Source organism: Pipistrellus kuhlii, unplaced genomic scaffold (genome assembly GCF_014108245.1).
Source record: "Pipistrellus kuhlii isolate mPipKuh1 unplaced genomic scaffold, mPipKuh1.p scaffold_m20_p_23, whole genome shotgun sequence".
Classification (NCBI taxonomy): domain Eukaryota; kingdom Metazoa; phylum Chordata; class Mammalia; order Chiroptera; family Vespertilionidae; genus Pipistrellus; species Pipistrellus kuhlii.
Window position 1 is genome coordinate 8501191 of NW_023425522.1, and position 15846 is coordinate 8517036.

General features: G+C 49.6%; 1 protein-coding gene across 17 annotated transcripts in view; it reads right to left on the reverse strand.

Annotated features, from left to right (window-relative positions):
* The window catches only part of CHD3 (chromodomain helicase DNA binding protein 3), a 29058-nt gene that overhangs the window by 7496 nt on the left and 5716 nt on the right, over positions 1 to 15846 (reverse strand). For 8 of the 17 annotated variants that reach the window (XM_036452087.2, XM_036452094.2, XM_036452093.2 and 5 more), the window contains exons 3-27: positions 13803 to 13973; positions 13434 to 13573; positions 11464 to 11747; positions 11117 to 11244; positions 10796 to 10946; positions 10384 to 10577; positions 9837 to 10070; positions 9460 to 9663; positions 8309 to 8520; positions 7183 to 7314; positions 6697 to 6796; positions 6060 to 6251; positions 5696 to 5896; positions 5223 to 5360; positions 4825 to 4946; positions 4505 to 4678; positions 4228 to 4369; positions 3883 to 4014; positions 3147 to 3264; positions 2844 to 2968; positions 2167 to 2398; positions 1705 to 1871; positions 1077 to 1254; positions 597 to 662; positions 56 to 141 (exon numbers count right to left, since the gene is read on the reverse strand). In XM_036452087.2, the coding sequence (XP_036307980.1) occupies positions 56 to 141; positions 597 to 662; positions 1077 to 1254; positions 1705 to 1871; positions 2167 to 2398; positions 2844 to 2968; positions 3147 to 3264; positions 3883 to 4014; positions 4228 to 4369; positions 4505 to 4678; positions 4825 to 4946; positions 5223 to 5360; positions 5696 to 5896; positions 6060 to 6251; positions 6697 to 6796; positions 7183 to 7314; positions 8309 to 8520; positions 9460 to 9663; positions 9837 to 10070; positions 10384 to 10577; positions 10796 to 10946; positions 11117 to 11244; positions 11464 to 11747; positions 13434 to 13573; positions 13803 to 13973 (4023 nt within the window). The remainder of the gene's footprint in view (positions 1 to 55; positions 142 to 596; positions 663 to 1076; positions 1255 to 1704; positions 1872 to 2166; positions 2399 to 2843; positions 2969 to 3146; positions 3265 to 3882; positions 4015 to 4227; positions 4370 to 4504; positions 4679 to 4824; positions 4947 to 5222; positions 5361 to 5695; positions 5897 to 6059; positions 6252 to 6696; positions 6797 to 7182; positions 7315 to 8308; positions 8521 to 9459; positions 9664 to 9836; positions 10071 to 10383; positions 10578 to 10795; positions 10947 to 11116; positions 11245 to 11463; positions 11748 to 13433; positions 13574 to 13802; positions 13974 to 15846) is intronic. The other 9 variants (XM_036452085.2, XM_036452100.2, XM_036452098.2 and 6 more) reach the window with 5 other exon arrangements.

The following is a 15846-nucleotide window of genomic DNA, read 5'->3' on the forward strand; positions in this document are numbered from 1 at the left end:
CTCAGTGACTCCATTTCCAACCCCAGCTTCCGTGGGACCCTGGGTCAGCTCTCACCTCGATGTTGCCCCCAACGCGAGCCAGCAGCGGAGGCAGTGGCTTGTCCTTTTCATTCCGGAGCTGCCTCTTTGACTGTCGACGCCCTGGACAGGGATGACCCCGGTAAGTAGATCCATTACTTCTTCCACCCTTGCCAACACCCCATTCCCACAAGATAAAGAACTCGGGGAAGGCCTGTGACATGTCTGAGGCCCTTCTAATTTTCTTCCAAGCACTTTCAGAACTACTAACTCAGTAGGTCTAAAAGAGTCGAGTCATATTTAAAAATTAGTATTAAATGTTTGATGCAAGCAAGATTACTGATGGGAATGTAAAAGGATTTCTTTATCTTTTATTTAGGCTTCTAAGCCTGTGTGGTTATATATGCCAAATTTTATCAGTGGTGAGGTTAGGAATATTTCCTCCTTTCTGCTTATCTGTAATCTCTACTTTTTCCTTTTTAAAAAAAGACATTTATTTATATAAAAACTGGGCTTAAAGGACAATAGGAAGTGAAATGAGAAGAGATGTGGTAGAAAGTCAGGAAAGTAGATGTCACCTTCAGGACGCTCATCAAAGTCTTCATCTTCCTCCTCTGAGCCCACTGAGTATTCTGACTGGTTATCTGCAAGCGGAAAGGACTGTGTCAGTGACGGCTCCCTGGACAAGTCCTTTCCTCCGGGATGCTGGAGGACGGTCCGCGGTCTGATTTCAAAGCCATATACCCGAACCATGTCCACTTACCACACACCTTGTCTCTGACACCTCCTGAATCCTGTGTAACCCACTCTAAGCAAGGACTCCTGGGTGTCCACAGGAGCCCTCCACAACCACCGGATAGTTTAGATCGCTTGCAAATCCATCTGGCCTCTGGGTAGCTTCTACTGATCCTTTTAATCTCTTTCCCCTTTAAGAAAGCCTGACTTCTAGTCCTCTCTCTTTCCTATTAAATGTCCCCAGCCTCAGGCCCTCCCTCAGCACTCTCTGCTTCTCCGTTCCTGCACTGGGGGGTGGGGAGTGGAGGGAGTGCAGTCCTCACCTTGGTCCTCCTGAGCAGCATCATTGTAGTTAACTTGCTTGCGAACTCGCTTGCCCTTGCCGAGGTTTCGGGCTAGGTCTTCCTGTTGTTGCTCATAGTGGTGCCTCAGCAGCTTTTCCCAGTAGTCAGGATCCACATTCTCCTCCTGCTTGATGATCTCTCGTTCGATCTCCTCAATCTGAACAGCAGCAGAAGGAATGCTGGTGGCTTCCCTCTTCACCCAGTCCTTTTACCTCCTGCCTCCTAGATCTCCACTCTGCATAAATTTTCTGGACATTGCACGTGTTCCTTTTCCTCATCTCTTACCTTCAGTACGCTTCTCCTTGTTATTTCCCTTTCAAAACCTGTCCTCTAGTGCCCTCTGCGTCCCTCCTGCTCTGACTCAGAAAGTACCCTTCCTGTGTAGCAGTGCTGTGCTTTCTGTGCCTAAGTCTTTCTCCAAAGTCCAATTTGACCCATTAGACCAAGAAGTTGTTTGTGATTCACTACTGCTCTTTGCTGGGCACTAAGATAAAAGATCAGATAAAAACAAAAGGAAAAGGGTCCTCCTACTTTGAGGTCCAGTAAAGGAAACCGCCCTTCAGGGTTGGCATAGGATAGACAGTACCTACCTAGCCCAGCCTCTCACCTTGTCTTCCTCTCGCACCACATACTGGGCCACCTTGAAGGAACTGAGATATTCGTTCATATTCTGCACATCAGTGTCTTCAGTTGCATCCTGGTTTCGGTCCAACAGCCGAGCAATGGCCTCATTGTCATAGTGAATCACACTGCTGTCCTCCTCCTTGTTCTCCCCTGGGAGAGATGGGGAACAAGGGGGAATGCTTGAGTTCCAACCAAAATCTTGGGCAGAACTTTAAAAATTTCAAAGGAAAACATTTCACTTTGCTTCCCTTCCACAGGAGCTCTGTAGAAGGCCCTTTCCCTGGAAGTCAAGGTAGTGATTTGTTGTTTCAACCCTCCATGTGAGGAAAGGGGCCAATCTTTCTCCACAGACTGAATAGAACAGCTTTTCTTCAAGGGTTTCAGAAGAGAAGTGCTCTCGGGAGAGCAGGGGCCAGTTTTCCAAAGTTGCAAAAGAGGTTCTCACCCTCGTTTTCATCCTTAAATAGTTCTTCGGTGCCAAATTTGAGGATGTCATCCAGCTCCTGCTTGGACATGGAGCCCGCCTTGGAGCCCAGCCCGGGACGCACTACCAGATGTGTCAGCATCATCTTCCTCTTGGCCACTTGTGTGATTCGCTCTTCCACTGATGCACGAGTCACAAACCGGTAAATCATTACTTTGTTGGCCTGGCCGATTCGATGAGCGCGGCTAAAGGCCTGAAGGAGAGGGAGAAAGTGAGGGCAGGCCAGGAGAGAGGCAGAGGAGATACCATCCACATGGTATCTCAGGAAAGGAGGCCGCAGGAATTCTTCTATCTGTCCCCTAGAGGTTTATTTCCTTCTTTTTGTTTTTCTGTTAATCAATTCCATTGGTTTTTAGGGAGAGTAGAAGTGAGAGGAAAGGACACAGAGAAACATCATGTGAGAGAGACACATTGACTTATTGCCTCCTGCAGGAGCCTGACTAGGGCCTGGGCCAGAAGGAGCCTTCAACCAAGGTATGTGCCTTTGTCTGGGATCGAGCCCGGAGCCCTTTGGTCTGCAGGCCAATGCTCTATCCATTGAGCAAAACTGGCTAGGGGCCCCCAGAGGTTTATTTCTGACCCATGAACCAATGCCACCTTGCCAAATGGTGCAGAAGCTCTAGGAGGCGAGTTCCCACCTGGATGTCGTTATGAGGGTTCCAGTCAGAATCGAAGATGATGACAGTGTCTGCAGTGGCCAGATTGATGCCCAAACCCCCAGCTCGGGTGGACAGGAGGAAGCAGAATTGTTGGGCCCCAGGAGCTAGAAGATGTGAATGAGGAGATAAGGCTTTTCTTGTGGCCAGCAATTCAGTCTACCTGCTCCTCAACTCAAAGCCCAAGTGGCTAGTATACTCCCAGACGAGGCCCCTCCCAGCCCCGGGGCCTATGACTGGCTTCTCAGACTCCCACACACAGGACCAAGGCATTGCCCCCCTCACCATTGAACCTATCGATGGCCTCCTGCCTGAGGGCACCAGTAATGCCACCATCGATGCGCTCATACTTGTAGCCTTCGTAGTCTAAGAAATCCTCCAGCAAGTCTAACATTTTGGTCATCTGGAGCAAGGGAAAAGAAGAGTCCAGAATGAGGAGGTAGTGGGGTGTGTCCTGGCTATTCTTATTTTCCCTCAACCCCAATCTTTACCCTTGTCCCCCTGCGCTCCTATGCTCCCCTGGTGCTGCTCCTCCCCCCCCCCCCAGCCCCCGCGTTCCACATTCTTGTCATAATTTCTTCTTGATTTCAGATCATTTCTCCTACAGCAGAGACTCTTCTCTAAGACCCATAAAAAGTTTTCAATGAAATCTATAAATCCCCTAAAAACCTGTATACACTGTTTAATTGTGTAGCTTTTCTGGAGAGTGGACCCATAGCTTTCATAAGGTTTCCAAAAGGTCTGTCTCTCTTCCCCTCTCCAATAAGGTTAAGAAATAGAAATAGTTAGCAGTCCCCAGAGACCTCCTTGAAGAGGCAGATGGTTCACCCTCCCATTCTCTCCATGTGGCTTGAAAAAAACTGGCTACAACTTTCAAAGAACAGGGATCAGAGTCCAAGAGGAACTTAGCTATACCAAAAACTCTTAAGGGTGCAATCTCCTAATCTCATACCAGGGCAGGCGCAGGAACGAGGTCAGGGATTAGTCTGACGGCGAGAATGAACTAGGGGGGCTGGGTCACCTGTGAGAAGATGAGTACTCGGTGTCCTTGCTCCTTTAGCTTCCGCAGCATCTTCTGCAGCAGCATGAGCTTCCCAGACGCCTTAATAAGTGCCCCACCCTCATAAGCCCCACTGGGAAGTTTTGGGGACTCCTGAAAAAAAAGGGAGAAAGGATGAGAGGATAAGGAAACATACCCCTATATCCTAACTGTGCCTTGGAAAGCTAGAAGCCCAAACCCAGCCTCCACACCTTTTAAACTCCTACTCCCCTCAGAAATCCAGGCCCAGCGTCAGCCCTGTGCTCAACACCTCCCACTGTTAGAAAGCCAGGCATTTACTAATCAGTTCCCAGCTCTTGTATCTACCATAGCAGCCACAGGAAAGAGGTATGGATGGTTGCAGCACTTCTTAAGATCCATCATGATGTTCAGCAGAGACACTTGGTTCCCACCGCCTCGTGAATTCAAGGCCTCAAAATTTCGAGTCAGGATATACTTGTAGTATTTCCTAAAGGCCAGGGGTGGGGGTAGAGAAGAGACACAATAAAAGAAATGATTATGATGTTGCACTTGATCACCGACTCTTGGGAAGCTGCCAACAAGTGCCCAGCCCCGAGGCCAGGGAACCCGCCTCGCGCCTCACTTCTGCATGGGACTCAGCTCCACGCGAACGATAAGCTCTGTCTTGGCTGGCATGTTCTTAAAGACATCAGCCTTGAGCCTCCGAAGCATATGTGGCCCCAGCAAATCATGCAGTTTTTTAATCTGGTCTTCTTTGGATATGTCTGCAAACTCCTCCAGGAAGCCCTCCAGGTTGCTAGAAGCCAGGAGGAGATATGAGCAGCGGTCACGTTCTTTGCCTCTGACTTCAAGCTCTATTCTTCACTTCAGACGAATCCCCTACCCACTTATTTTAGCCCCTCTCCCTCTCGTTTCTGCAGACTACCCCACGGAGCTACTTACTTAAACCTTTCTGGGGTGAGGAAGTTCAGCAGATGGAAAAGCTCTTCCAGATTATTTTGCAATGGAGTCCCTGTTAGCAGTAACTTATGATCTATCTTGTAGCCATTGAGGACCCTGAAAAACTAGAAAATGGGACAAGAAGACAGGAGAGAGGGCCCATCAGTGGCAAATGGTTGGTCCACGGTATCAACCTTTTCCTGCCTACAGCTTCCATTTCCTCCAGGATCAGAGGCTGCAAATCCCCAGTCCTCACCCTCTTCCAATCTGGACTTCTCCCAGACCGTCTCAGGTATCTTGCGTCCTGGACTACAGAAAAGACCCTGCTACTTAATATTTTAGGATTGAGGCAAGTAGGAGTCCACAACCTCAAGTTTCTGAGGCCTGAGTATCTCACTCACCTTGGACTGGTTGTTTTTGAGTCGATGGGCCTCATCCACTACAAGGCAGGCCCAGCGGATGGAGCCAAGTGCTGCCTGATCAATGGTGATCAACTCATACGATGTCAGGAGAACATGGAACTTCACCTGTGCCTCCCTCTGTCAACACAACATTATCCATTCGGCTGCCACCCGACATCCAAGTCCCTAAACCCCTGTTTTCTACCAAGGCACCCTGTCCTGACCATGATTGCCAAAGGGAGTCAGTTATCCTGTCCTGCAACTTTGGCTCCATGCAGGGATTACTGAACATGACCCCAAACTTTCACCACACCCCTGGAGGTACCTACTATGTCTCCTGGGCAGGAATGTAGAGAGGTGTGGGTGGGCAAAGGGGGAAGAAGCCGGGTGAGGAATAAGTAAACTGAAATCTTGGTTGGGGCAAAGAAATGACAGGTTTGGGGTCTAAGAGGATATGAAGCAGAGGGGCTTACCTTCATCTTAAAGGCTTTCTTGCCACCTTTGATGGCATTGTCCTCAAAGGAAAACTCATTCTCACGAATGATGGCCCTGCTGTCCTTGTCACCCGTGTACGTCACCACATAGAACTTGGGTGCCCACATCTGGAACTCCCGCTCCCAATTAATGATGGTCGAGAGCGGGGCACTCACCAGGAAGGGACCCTTTGTGTGGCCCTGGGAGCACAGGGTAGGGCGGACCATTAGTCTAGGTTGTATACCCCAGTCCTCTGCCTGTCACACCCTCCCCCCATCCTCTGCCCTCCCCCTCCATTCCCTCATTCCCCAGTCCAGGCGACCTCAGCCTGGCTTCCCTCTCAGGAGCCCCAGAATCCAGCACCTCCTTATAGAGTGAGTAGAGGAAGACGATGGTTTGTATGGTCTTGCCCAGCCCCATCTCATCAGCCAGAATGGTGTCAGTGCCCTGGGCCCACGAGAAGCGTAGCCAATTCAACCCTTCCAGCTGATACATGTGCAGTGTGCCTCCGGTGGCTGTGATAAACCGTGGCTGAGTCTCATATTTCACTGTAGGCTGTAGAGTTAAGAAGTCACAAAGCTCAAGGGAACTGTCAGCTGTCTTGGTCTCCTCCTCTCTCCTCCTCCCTGGCACTGGTATCAAGATGGATTACAATTCCTTCTACCATAACCAGAGCTCATGAAAGTTCTAGCCCTTAGTCCCTCCCCCTCATTCCTTAAAACAACACCCAGCAGTACCATGAGGAAGGAAACTGGTGGAAGGGCCCTATGTGCTTCTGTCTCTAGTGGCTCTCTCATTCTTTATATCTTATTTATTTTATTTTTTGGCTCTGACTCTTATGCCAAAATTCCTAGCCACTCTTGGGGCAAGACTGAATGTTGAAGAAAGAGCTACCACTCAAAGAAGTTGTTGGAACTCTGGGAAGTCTGTCATCGCCCCTGGGAAATGCACAGTCACCACGGTGCCGGAAATGAGAGAAAGGCCAAGGGAGAGGACTTACATCGTTGGTAGGAGAATTGGGAGGCCCATCGCCCTGCAGCTCCTTCTTCTTCTTCTTATACTTTCGGGGCTGGGCGGGGTCCTCCCCCATAATTAGTTCTCTGGGAAAAGAGTGGGTCCTGAGTGAGCCTGGTTCTTGGTACCCCCACTCCTCTGAACTCATTCCAGACCCATCTCCCACTTCCCATAACCTACATTTTCTCCCACTTCCTTTCTCCCAGGCTTTTTACCCTCACCCTTAGATCTCACCTCTACAGCTAACCCTCCTTACTCCTGAGCATCCTCTTTCCCATTACTCAGGCGAAGTCATATTTCTGTTCCACACACTGCCTCTGCACCAGCCGCCCCCCAAACAACCTAGCCCAGGTACCCAATGTCCTGAATTCTAGATTGTGTCTGTCCCGACTGTACTTTATTGTGTGCGAAAGGGTTAGCTTTTATGCCCCTATCCTCAGACTCCCTCTAACCCCTGACATAGCTCCCTCACCGGTGTCTCCAGTAGCTTTGCTTATGGTCTTCATATTCAGGGATATTCATTTCATCTTCCTCCCACGTGGACTGGTCATATGGCAAATCCCTCCATTTTACTAAATAGTGGTAATTTCCCTTTTTATCCATACTGTGGGACAGGAAGAGAAAAATCATATGGATCACAAGTGGGGAAAAAAATCATAATATACACAATTATCAGCAAACACGCATAATTTGTCACTTAATCTTCAATGTTGGCCACTAAAAGGGAATTCAGAATGGCTGAAATACTACCTTCACTTTTTCAGAATGGCTTCCTAAAAATCAACTATCAAAAAACATACCTGGGGCCCTCACTAGTTTGGCTCAGTGGATAAAGCGTCGCCCTTGGGACTGAAGGGTCTCAGGTTCAATTCCGGTCAAAGGTACATACCTAGGTTGCAGGCTAGATCCCGGCACTGGTTGGGGAATGTGTGGGAGGCAACCAATTAATGTGTCTCTCTCACATTGGTGTTTTTCTTTGTCTCTCCCCTTCCCTTCTACTCTTTTGAAATACCAATGGAAAAAATATTCTTGAGTGAGGATTAACAAAAAAAACAAAACAAAATAAAACAAAAGCACCGCCCTGGACTTCAGTATCATTTGTTCATCCAATCCGTATTTACTAGGCATCTACTATATGCCAAGCACTGGTGAGTTAGGAGTGAACAGGAGACAAATGATTCTATTCTCATGGAGTTCATATTCTACTGGGGAAGGCAACAATGAAACAGAAAAATAAATTATAGCACTAGGCAGTAATAAGTACTATGAATAAAGAAATACTAAAAACACTGGTCTGTATGAATCATGTTTTTCATGCTTTGCTTTCACGCCCTGATCCTCAGACTCAACTGTCATTTCCTGTGCTATTAGAGATTAAAGGAAGTAACAGCAAAAAAGTCAGTGCTGCGCTGGGCTCTCCCCCTGGATTCTTCCATCCCCATGGAGGAAACAAGGCCAGAAGGGCTGGGGCTGCAGCAGGAGTGATTCAGATAGATCAATTATTTGGTTAATTAACAAACGCTAACATGCGGCCATACTTCCAACGAGAAAAGTGGCATATCGCAGGGCCAAGGCCTTCCCACGGACCAAGAACTCACCTGTGGTTGATGATACGGTGGACCGTCATCCACTCTGGCTTGATGCCAAAACGGTAGTATTTCTCCTCCATCTCAGCATAGTGCGGGTCTTTCACCTTGCGCTTGTCACTCTTCCCATCATCCTCACCAGAGCCGTAGTCCAGGGGTGGGGGCTCATCCATGTCATTCTTCCGTTGGTAGTTTCGGTACATCACCAAGTGGAAGATTTCCAGCTGATGGGGCACAGAGAACGGGGGGTTTTGGTTGGGGGGAGAGAGATAATCGTATCATCCCAGAGAACAAAGGGGAGGGAGCAATGGAAGAGGAAGGATGAGACACACAAATTAAAGCTAAAGCAGGAGAATACAATGAAACAGAACAGTCAGGATGTGTGCGGGGATGTAATAAGCAAAAGAGGCAGGGAATGAGTTTATTAAGATTGAGACTATAGCCCTAACCAGTTTGGCTCAGTGGATAGAGGGTGGGCCTGCGGACTCAAGGGTTCCAGGTTCGATTCCCATCAAGGGCATGTATGGTGGTTGCGGGCACATACCCCATAGGGGGGAGTGTGCAGGAGGCAGCTGATTGATGTTTCTCTCTCATCGATGTTTCGAACTCTCTATCCTCCTCCCTTGTTCTCTGTAAAAAATCAATAAAACATACTAAAAAAAAAAAAAAAAAAGATTGAGACTATAGCCCAGCCAGCATGGCCCAGTGATTTAGCATTGACTATGAACTGGGAGGTCATGGTTTGATTCCCGGTCTGGACAAATACCTGGGTTGTGGGCTCAATCCTCAGTCTGAGGTATGCAGGAGGCAGCTGATTGATGATTCTCTCTCACCATTGATGTTCTATCTCTCTTTCCCTTTTCCTTCCTCTCTGAAATCAATAAAAATATATTTTAAAAAATGATTGAGAATTAATTAAAACATGGTTAAAGTTAGATAAGAGATGGGATTAAGGAAGACTATGTTATATCTGAGGTTAGAAATCTAATGAAAACTAAGAGAAAGGACTAGAGACCAAGAACACCACATTTGCAAACTAAGAGAGTAGGTATGGTGTGAGGGCCTAAGGCTTGATGTGAGGGAAGAACAGAAAATGGAGGGGTGGGAGAGAGAATTGCAGCAAAGGGGGTCACAGGACAGGGGGCAAGGAAAGGCCCTTGTACCTGAAGCTCCTTGGCCCAGGAGCAGTGCCAGTAGGAGAGTCCTACCCACTTGACAAAGAACTCTCGCTCTGATCTGCCTTGAAGAGGACGAGGAGGTGGAGCATCTGGATTGCCATCTACCTGCTGGGGGGCCGGCATGGCCACGGGCGGTTCCCCCCACCGCCAATGCAGGATCTTCTGCACACGGCCTTTCAGCATGGGGCACTTCAGGATGGACACACACGAGGCGGAAAGAACAAGGCAGAAAGAGCCCATCGTTAGAATAGGAGAGGGATCCCACAAGGAATCTAGGGCTGAGTGTGGGGGAGAGCCAGAGAAAGAGCTAAACGTTTGGGTCCCGGGGCTGACAGTAAACGCTGAGAGATGGGTACACTCACTGTGCATCGGGGACACAGCCATTCACCGTTGGGGATGTCAGGCAGGGGTGGGTTTAGACAATGAATGTGGTAGGAGGAGATGCAAGCGTCACAGCACAAGAGCTCCCCACCATCCTTGCACACACGGCAGTATTCCATGTGATCGTCTTCTTCTTCCTTCTCCCCTTCTTCCTCTCCCTCCTCTTCATATTCCTCCTCCTCGTCCTTGGCCTCCCACTGTACCCCCTCCTTCTCCTGGGAGGCCAAGGAAAGACACAGAGACAGACAGAAGAAAGGAAACAGGAGTGAGATTGGAAGATAGAAGCAAAGACAGGACACCCACACCCTAGAAGTGCCTGGAAGACTGGTGGGAACAAAAAAACAGGATGTCTACGTTTCTATAAATGTTGATTTGGGGAGCAAAGGGATGGGGAGAGAAACAAACTAGAATCTCGGTCACTTAAACGTGTTACTGAGAAGCCCAGGCATCTGGGCATAAGAAGGGGACAATTGAAACCAAGGAGGAAAAGACAGGTGGGTCCCTGAGATGCCGACACCAGGTACTCACACAGTGGGGGCAGCTCCATTTGCCCTCAGGAGCCCGGTCAAGCTCAGGATCAAGGCAGACGAGGTGGTAGGCACGAGGGCAGGTGTCGCACAGAATAATTTCCCCACCCTGCTGGCACACCTCACAGTAATCCTGGTGATCCGTCTCGTAGCCATCAACCTCCTCCTCCCCGGCCACTGCAGGACAGCCCAGGACTGTCATACACCCCGGTGGAGGCCAAGGAACAGAGAGAAAGAAAGAGGGGTTGGGGAGCAGGGTGGGGGGAGGGGGGGATTGGGGGATTAAGAGGGAAGGAAAGAGGGAGAAAGGGAGAGAGGGAGACAGAGAAGGGTTTGAATAAAGAAGTCAAAACTGAAACTAAGAAAGACAAAGAAGGAGTGAAAGGAAAGCACACACAGCTGACAGCCCGTACCCTTCTTCTTCTTTCTTCCTGGCCGGCCTCTCTTTAGTTTCTTGGTGCGGACAGGGCCATCAGGACGGCCTGAGGCACTGTGGACACTGCCACTGTCCAGGTCTGACTCCTCAGCCTCTGGTTCGGGGCCCTCGTCATTCTGAAAAACATACTGCCCACAGCCCCGTGGCGGTCAGAGAGGTGGACTTGATTTCACTCCCTCCCCAGGCCTCTGGCTCCCACTCCAGCTTCCCTCAAAGACCCTCTGTCTGGACACCCGCCCCGCCCCCCCAAAACCTTGACTCCCTGAAAGTGGATAGCGAACAAGGAAGGGCCACTCACGGAGCCTTTCTTCCTCTTGCCGCCCAGAAGCCCTAGCCTGATTTTGAGTGGCGTCATCTTCTTTCCCCGAAGCTTCTTGCGTCCGTCAGGCACTCGGGGGCTCTTACTCCGCCTCTTATGGCCCGGACCTGAATGAGGAGTGGCACGAGGGAGAAAAACCAGAGGTCATGACATCCTGGGATAACAGAGGCCACAGAGATCCTTTCTGTGATTTCACTGAGAAAGCTTCTTGGAAAACACTTATCCCGCAACAATCAGGACTGAGAGGATAAGAGAGTTCTAGACTATAATTTGAGAACATGTGGTTTGGAGGGTGGGGTGACAGTTGTTCAAAGAGGGTTTCTCACCTTTGCCCTCTTTGGTTTTGGCTCTTCGGATGGGTGGGGGTTGGATATCAGCAGCAGGTGGGAGTGGAAGGGCAGGGGATCCGGAAGGTGCTATGGGCGTGGCCGATGAGACGGCAGCTGACACCTGCTCAGCTACAGCTGCCGCCGCTGCCGCCGCTGCCGCCGCCACGGCTGCTGCTGACCCCTTGAAGGGGTTATTGGCACTGAACTCTCTCCACTTGGCCCCCAGGATGGTCATCATCTTAGACATTGGGATCTTAGGATTCTTCTTAGCAATTAGGGGCCTGTAAACATAGAAGCAGAAGACTCAGATCTTTTACAGATGTTCTGGGAACACTGCCATTTCCCCTTATCAACTAAGTCTATGTACAAGCTAGGATTCCTGAGTGGCGGCAGTATGTCCTATTAAGAATAATAGCAATTTGCCCTAGCTGCTTTGGCTCAGTAGATAAAGCATTGGCTTGTGGACTGAAGGGTCCCAGGCTCCATTTTGGTCAAGGGCACATGCGCGAGTTGTGGGGCTCCATCCCCAGCGGGGAGCATGCAGGAGGCAGTCGGTCAATGATTATCTCTCATAATCGATGTTTCTATCTTTCTCTCCCTCTCCCTTACTCTCTGAAATCAATGAAAATATAAATTTTAAAAAATTAAAAGAATAACATCAATTTGAAAATAAAAAGTTTAAAAAAAAATGGTTAAATAAAACAAAATTTTTTAAAAATAGAAAAAACATTTAAATGCACAGAAGATAAAAAGGTTAAAAGTGACATCAATAAAAGTGCTTTACTTTTGAACATTTTACAGTTCATAAAATACTTAAATATATAATACACCTTTTTTTGTTGTTGTTGTTAATCCTCACTGAGGACATTTTTCCATTGATTATTTTAAAGAGTGAAAGGGAGGGAGGAGTCAGAGAGAGAAACATTGATGTGAGAGAGACACACACCGACCATTTGCCTCCCGCATGCACCCCAATCAGGGACTGGGATCAAGCCTGGAAGTGAGGTATGTGCCCTTGACCAGAATCGAACCTGGGACCTTCAGTCTGCAGGCCAACACTCTATCCACTGAGCCAAATCGGCTGTGGCCATTACACCTTACTTTATCCTCACAATAATACTCTGAGTTGCCATGATTCTCTGAGTGTTCTAACAAGTTCCATGAGCCCTGATGAAGGATGCCATCTGATGGAGTCTGATGGGCCATGCTCTTTTGGGGATCTGGATGACTTTAATATCCTTTCAATTGATTTAATATTCTTTAGCAGTGAGGTGAGACAATAGTACTTAATAACGGCTACCAGGTACTGAATGCTCCCTGGGAGCCAGGCACCGACTGTACTGAGCTCTCCAATCATCATCCCATCAAATCCTGACAAGACCCCTATGAGTTACATATTATCACATCCCTACTTTACTGATGTGAAGTAACTTGCCCACAACACCAGGACCTGAACCTCCGTAGGCTGCCTCCAGAGTACTGACCTGCTATGTCACAGTGCCTGCGCCCTAAAAGGATCTCTGCTATACTCTACTTGGGAGCCATAGAAGCTCAGGTGCTGCTGCCTGCAATGCACCCTTCATTATTACCAGGGCCCAAGGTAGGGGAAGAGGACCGGATAACGGAGCAAAGAAAATTGAGGCATGCAGTTGCTATCTCTCAGCTGCCGTCTAGAGCGAAGTCATACAGGAGAAGCTGGAACTCTTGGAGCAAGAAGGAGTGCCAGCCCCTCTCTATGTTTTGTCACTAGAGCATTTTCTAACCTGGTGCTGGAACTGGGACCCTCCCCCACCTGTGAAGGGTTCCAGACTGTGGTCGTTGGATCCTTAGAAGTCTAGGGATTCCCTAAAATTACACTGGAATTTTGTGTACGTGCTGTGAATTTCTCTGGAGATCAGTTTCAGAGGGGCCAGGGCCTCCCCAAAATAAGAAGATCTGTTCCCGAGGACTCCCCAGGCCCAGCGCACCTCATGAACTGGCTGAAGGCTTTGTAGTTGGTCAGTGTGTGGTAATCCTCCTCCGAGAACACGTGCTCCACGTCCTCCAGGCCCCAGGTGAGGAGCAGAGTGGCTGATGACTTCTGCTCCACCGGCTGGGAGACAGCAGGCTGCAGTGAGGCGGGGCGTGCTCCTCCAGGCCCCATCCGGGCCTGGGAAGCTGGTGGGCCCTCCCTCCACCAGCTTCCCTGGGTCTCCTGCTTCATGTTCCATTCTCCAGCCCAGCCCCCTCTTCTCCCCCATTATCGCCTCTCCATGTAGCAAAAGCCCCCTTTGGGGTTCTCCCTCCTCACATCTGTCTTTACTAATTTCCCCCCCTCGCTCCCTAATTCTACTCACCTTTTGCCCCCCCTCTCCCTCCCCTTTTTTCCGCCGCTTTGTCTTCTTCTCCTTTTTTTCTCGGTGCTTCCGTCTCCGCTTCCGACCGGGTCCAGTTCCACATTCGCTCCCTCCGCTCTCCGACTTCTCCCGGTACTCATCTCGCTCAGAGCCAAATTCCTCTTCGCTGTCCTAAGGGAGAGAAATAAAAACAACAGTCCTTCAGCCCTACCACGTGCTAGGAACCGTTCTTAGCCCATAACACATATTGTCTCTTTTAATCTTCACAACAATCCTGAGATAGTAACTAACCTATTTTTATCCACGTTTGTGTTTGTGAGTTTCTGCAGATGAGGAAACTGAGGCACAGAGAGCTGAATAAATTGTCCAGAGGACAAATTCATGCAGTCTACGTCCTGAGCCTATGCTTTCAACTGCTGCTCTCTGTTGCTAAGGCAAGTTACATAGAAAGCTAGGCTCTTCACTGTTGTAGTAAGTGAAGTTAGGGTCCCAGACACACGAGATACAGGCCAGCAAGAGATGCGGGGGGTTGGTGGTGTGTGTGTGTGTGTGGGGGGGTGTTGATGGTGTGTGTGTGGGGGGTGTTGATGGTGTGTGTGTAGGGTTGATGGTGTGTGTGTGGGGGGGTGTTGATGGTGTGTGTGTGGGGGGGGTGTTGATGGTGTGTATATGTGTGTATAGGGTTGATGGTGTGTGTGTGTGGGGGGGTGTTGGTGTGTGTGTGTGGGGGGGTGTTGATGGTGTGTGTGTGTGTGTGTGTGTGTAGGGTTGATAGTGTATGTGTGGGGGGGGGTGTTGATGGTGTGTGTGTGTAGGGTTGATGGTGTGTGTATGTGTGTGTGGGGGTGTGTGTGTGGTGGTGTGTGTGGTGTGTTTGATGGTGTGTGCGGGAGGAGGTAGGTGTGATGGTATGTGTGTGTGTAGGGTTGATGGTGTGTGTGTGTGTGTGGGGGGGTGTTGATGGTGTGTGTGTGTGTGTAGGGTTGATGGTGTGTGTGTGTGTGTGGGGGGGTGTTGATGGTGTGTGTGTGGAGGGTGTTGATGGTGTGTGTGTGGGGGGGTGTTGATGGTGTGTGTGTGTGTAGGGTTGATGGTGTGTGTGTGGGGGGGGTGTTGATGGTGTGTGTGTGTGGGGGTGTTGATGGTGTGTGTGTGGAGGGGTGTTGATGGTGTGTGTGTAGGGTTGATGGTGTGTGTGTGTGTGTGTGTGTGTAGGGTTGATAGTGTATGTGTGTGGGGGGGTGTTGATGGTGTGTGTGTGTGTAGGGTTGATGGTGTGTGTGTGTGTGTGTGGGGTGTTGATGGTGTGTGTGTGGGGGTGTTGATGGTGTGTGCGGGAGGTGTTGATGGTATGTGTGTGTGTAGGGTTGATGGTGTGTGTGTGGGGGGGTGTTGATGGTGTGTGTGTGTGGGGGGGTGTTGATGGTGTGTATATGTGTGTATAGGGTTGATGGTGTGTGTGTGTGGGGGGGTGTTGGTGTGTGTGTGTGGGGGGGTGTTGATGGTGTGTGTGTGTGTGTGTGTGTGTAGGGTTGATAGTGTATGTGTGTGGGGGGGGTGTTGATGGTGTGTGTGTGTGTAGGGTTGATGGTGTGTGTATGTGTGTGTGGGGGTGTTGATGGTGTGTGTGTGGGGGTGTTGATGGTGTGTGCGGGAGGTGTTGATGGTATGTGTGTGTGTAGGGTTGATGGTGTGTGTGTGTGTGTGGGGGGGTGTTGATGGTGTGTGTGTGTGTGTAGGGTTGATGGTGTGTGTGTATGTGTGGGGGGTGTTGATGGTGTGTGTGTGGAGGGTGTTGATGGTGTGTGTGTGGGGGGGTGTTGATGGTGTGTGTGTGTGTAGGGTTGATGGTGTGTGTGTGTGTGGGGGGTGTTGATGGTGTGTGTGTGTGGGGGTGTGTGTGTGGAGGGGTGTTGATGGTGTGTGTGTAGGGTTGATGGTGTGTGTGTGTGTGTGTGTGTGTAGGGTTGATGGTGTGTGTGTGGAGGGGTGTTGATGGTGTGTGTGTAGGGTTGATGGTGTGTGTGGGGGGGGGTGTTGGTGT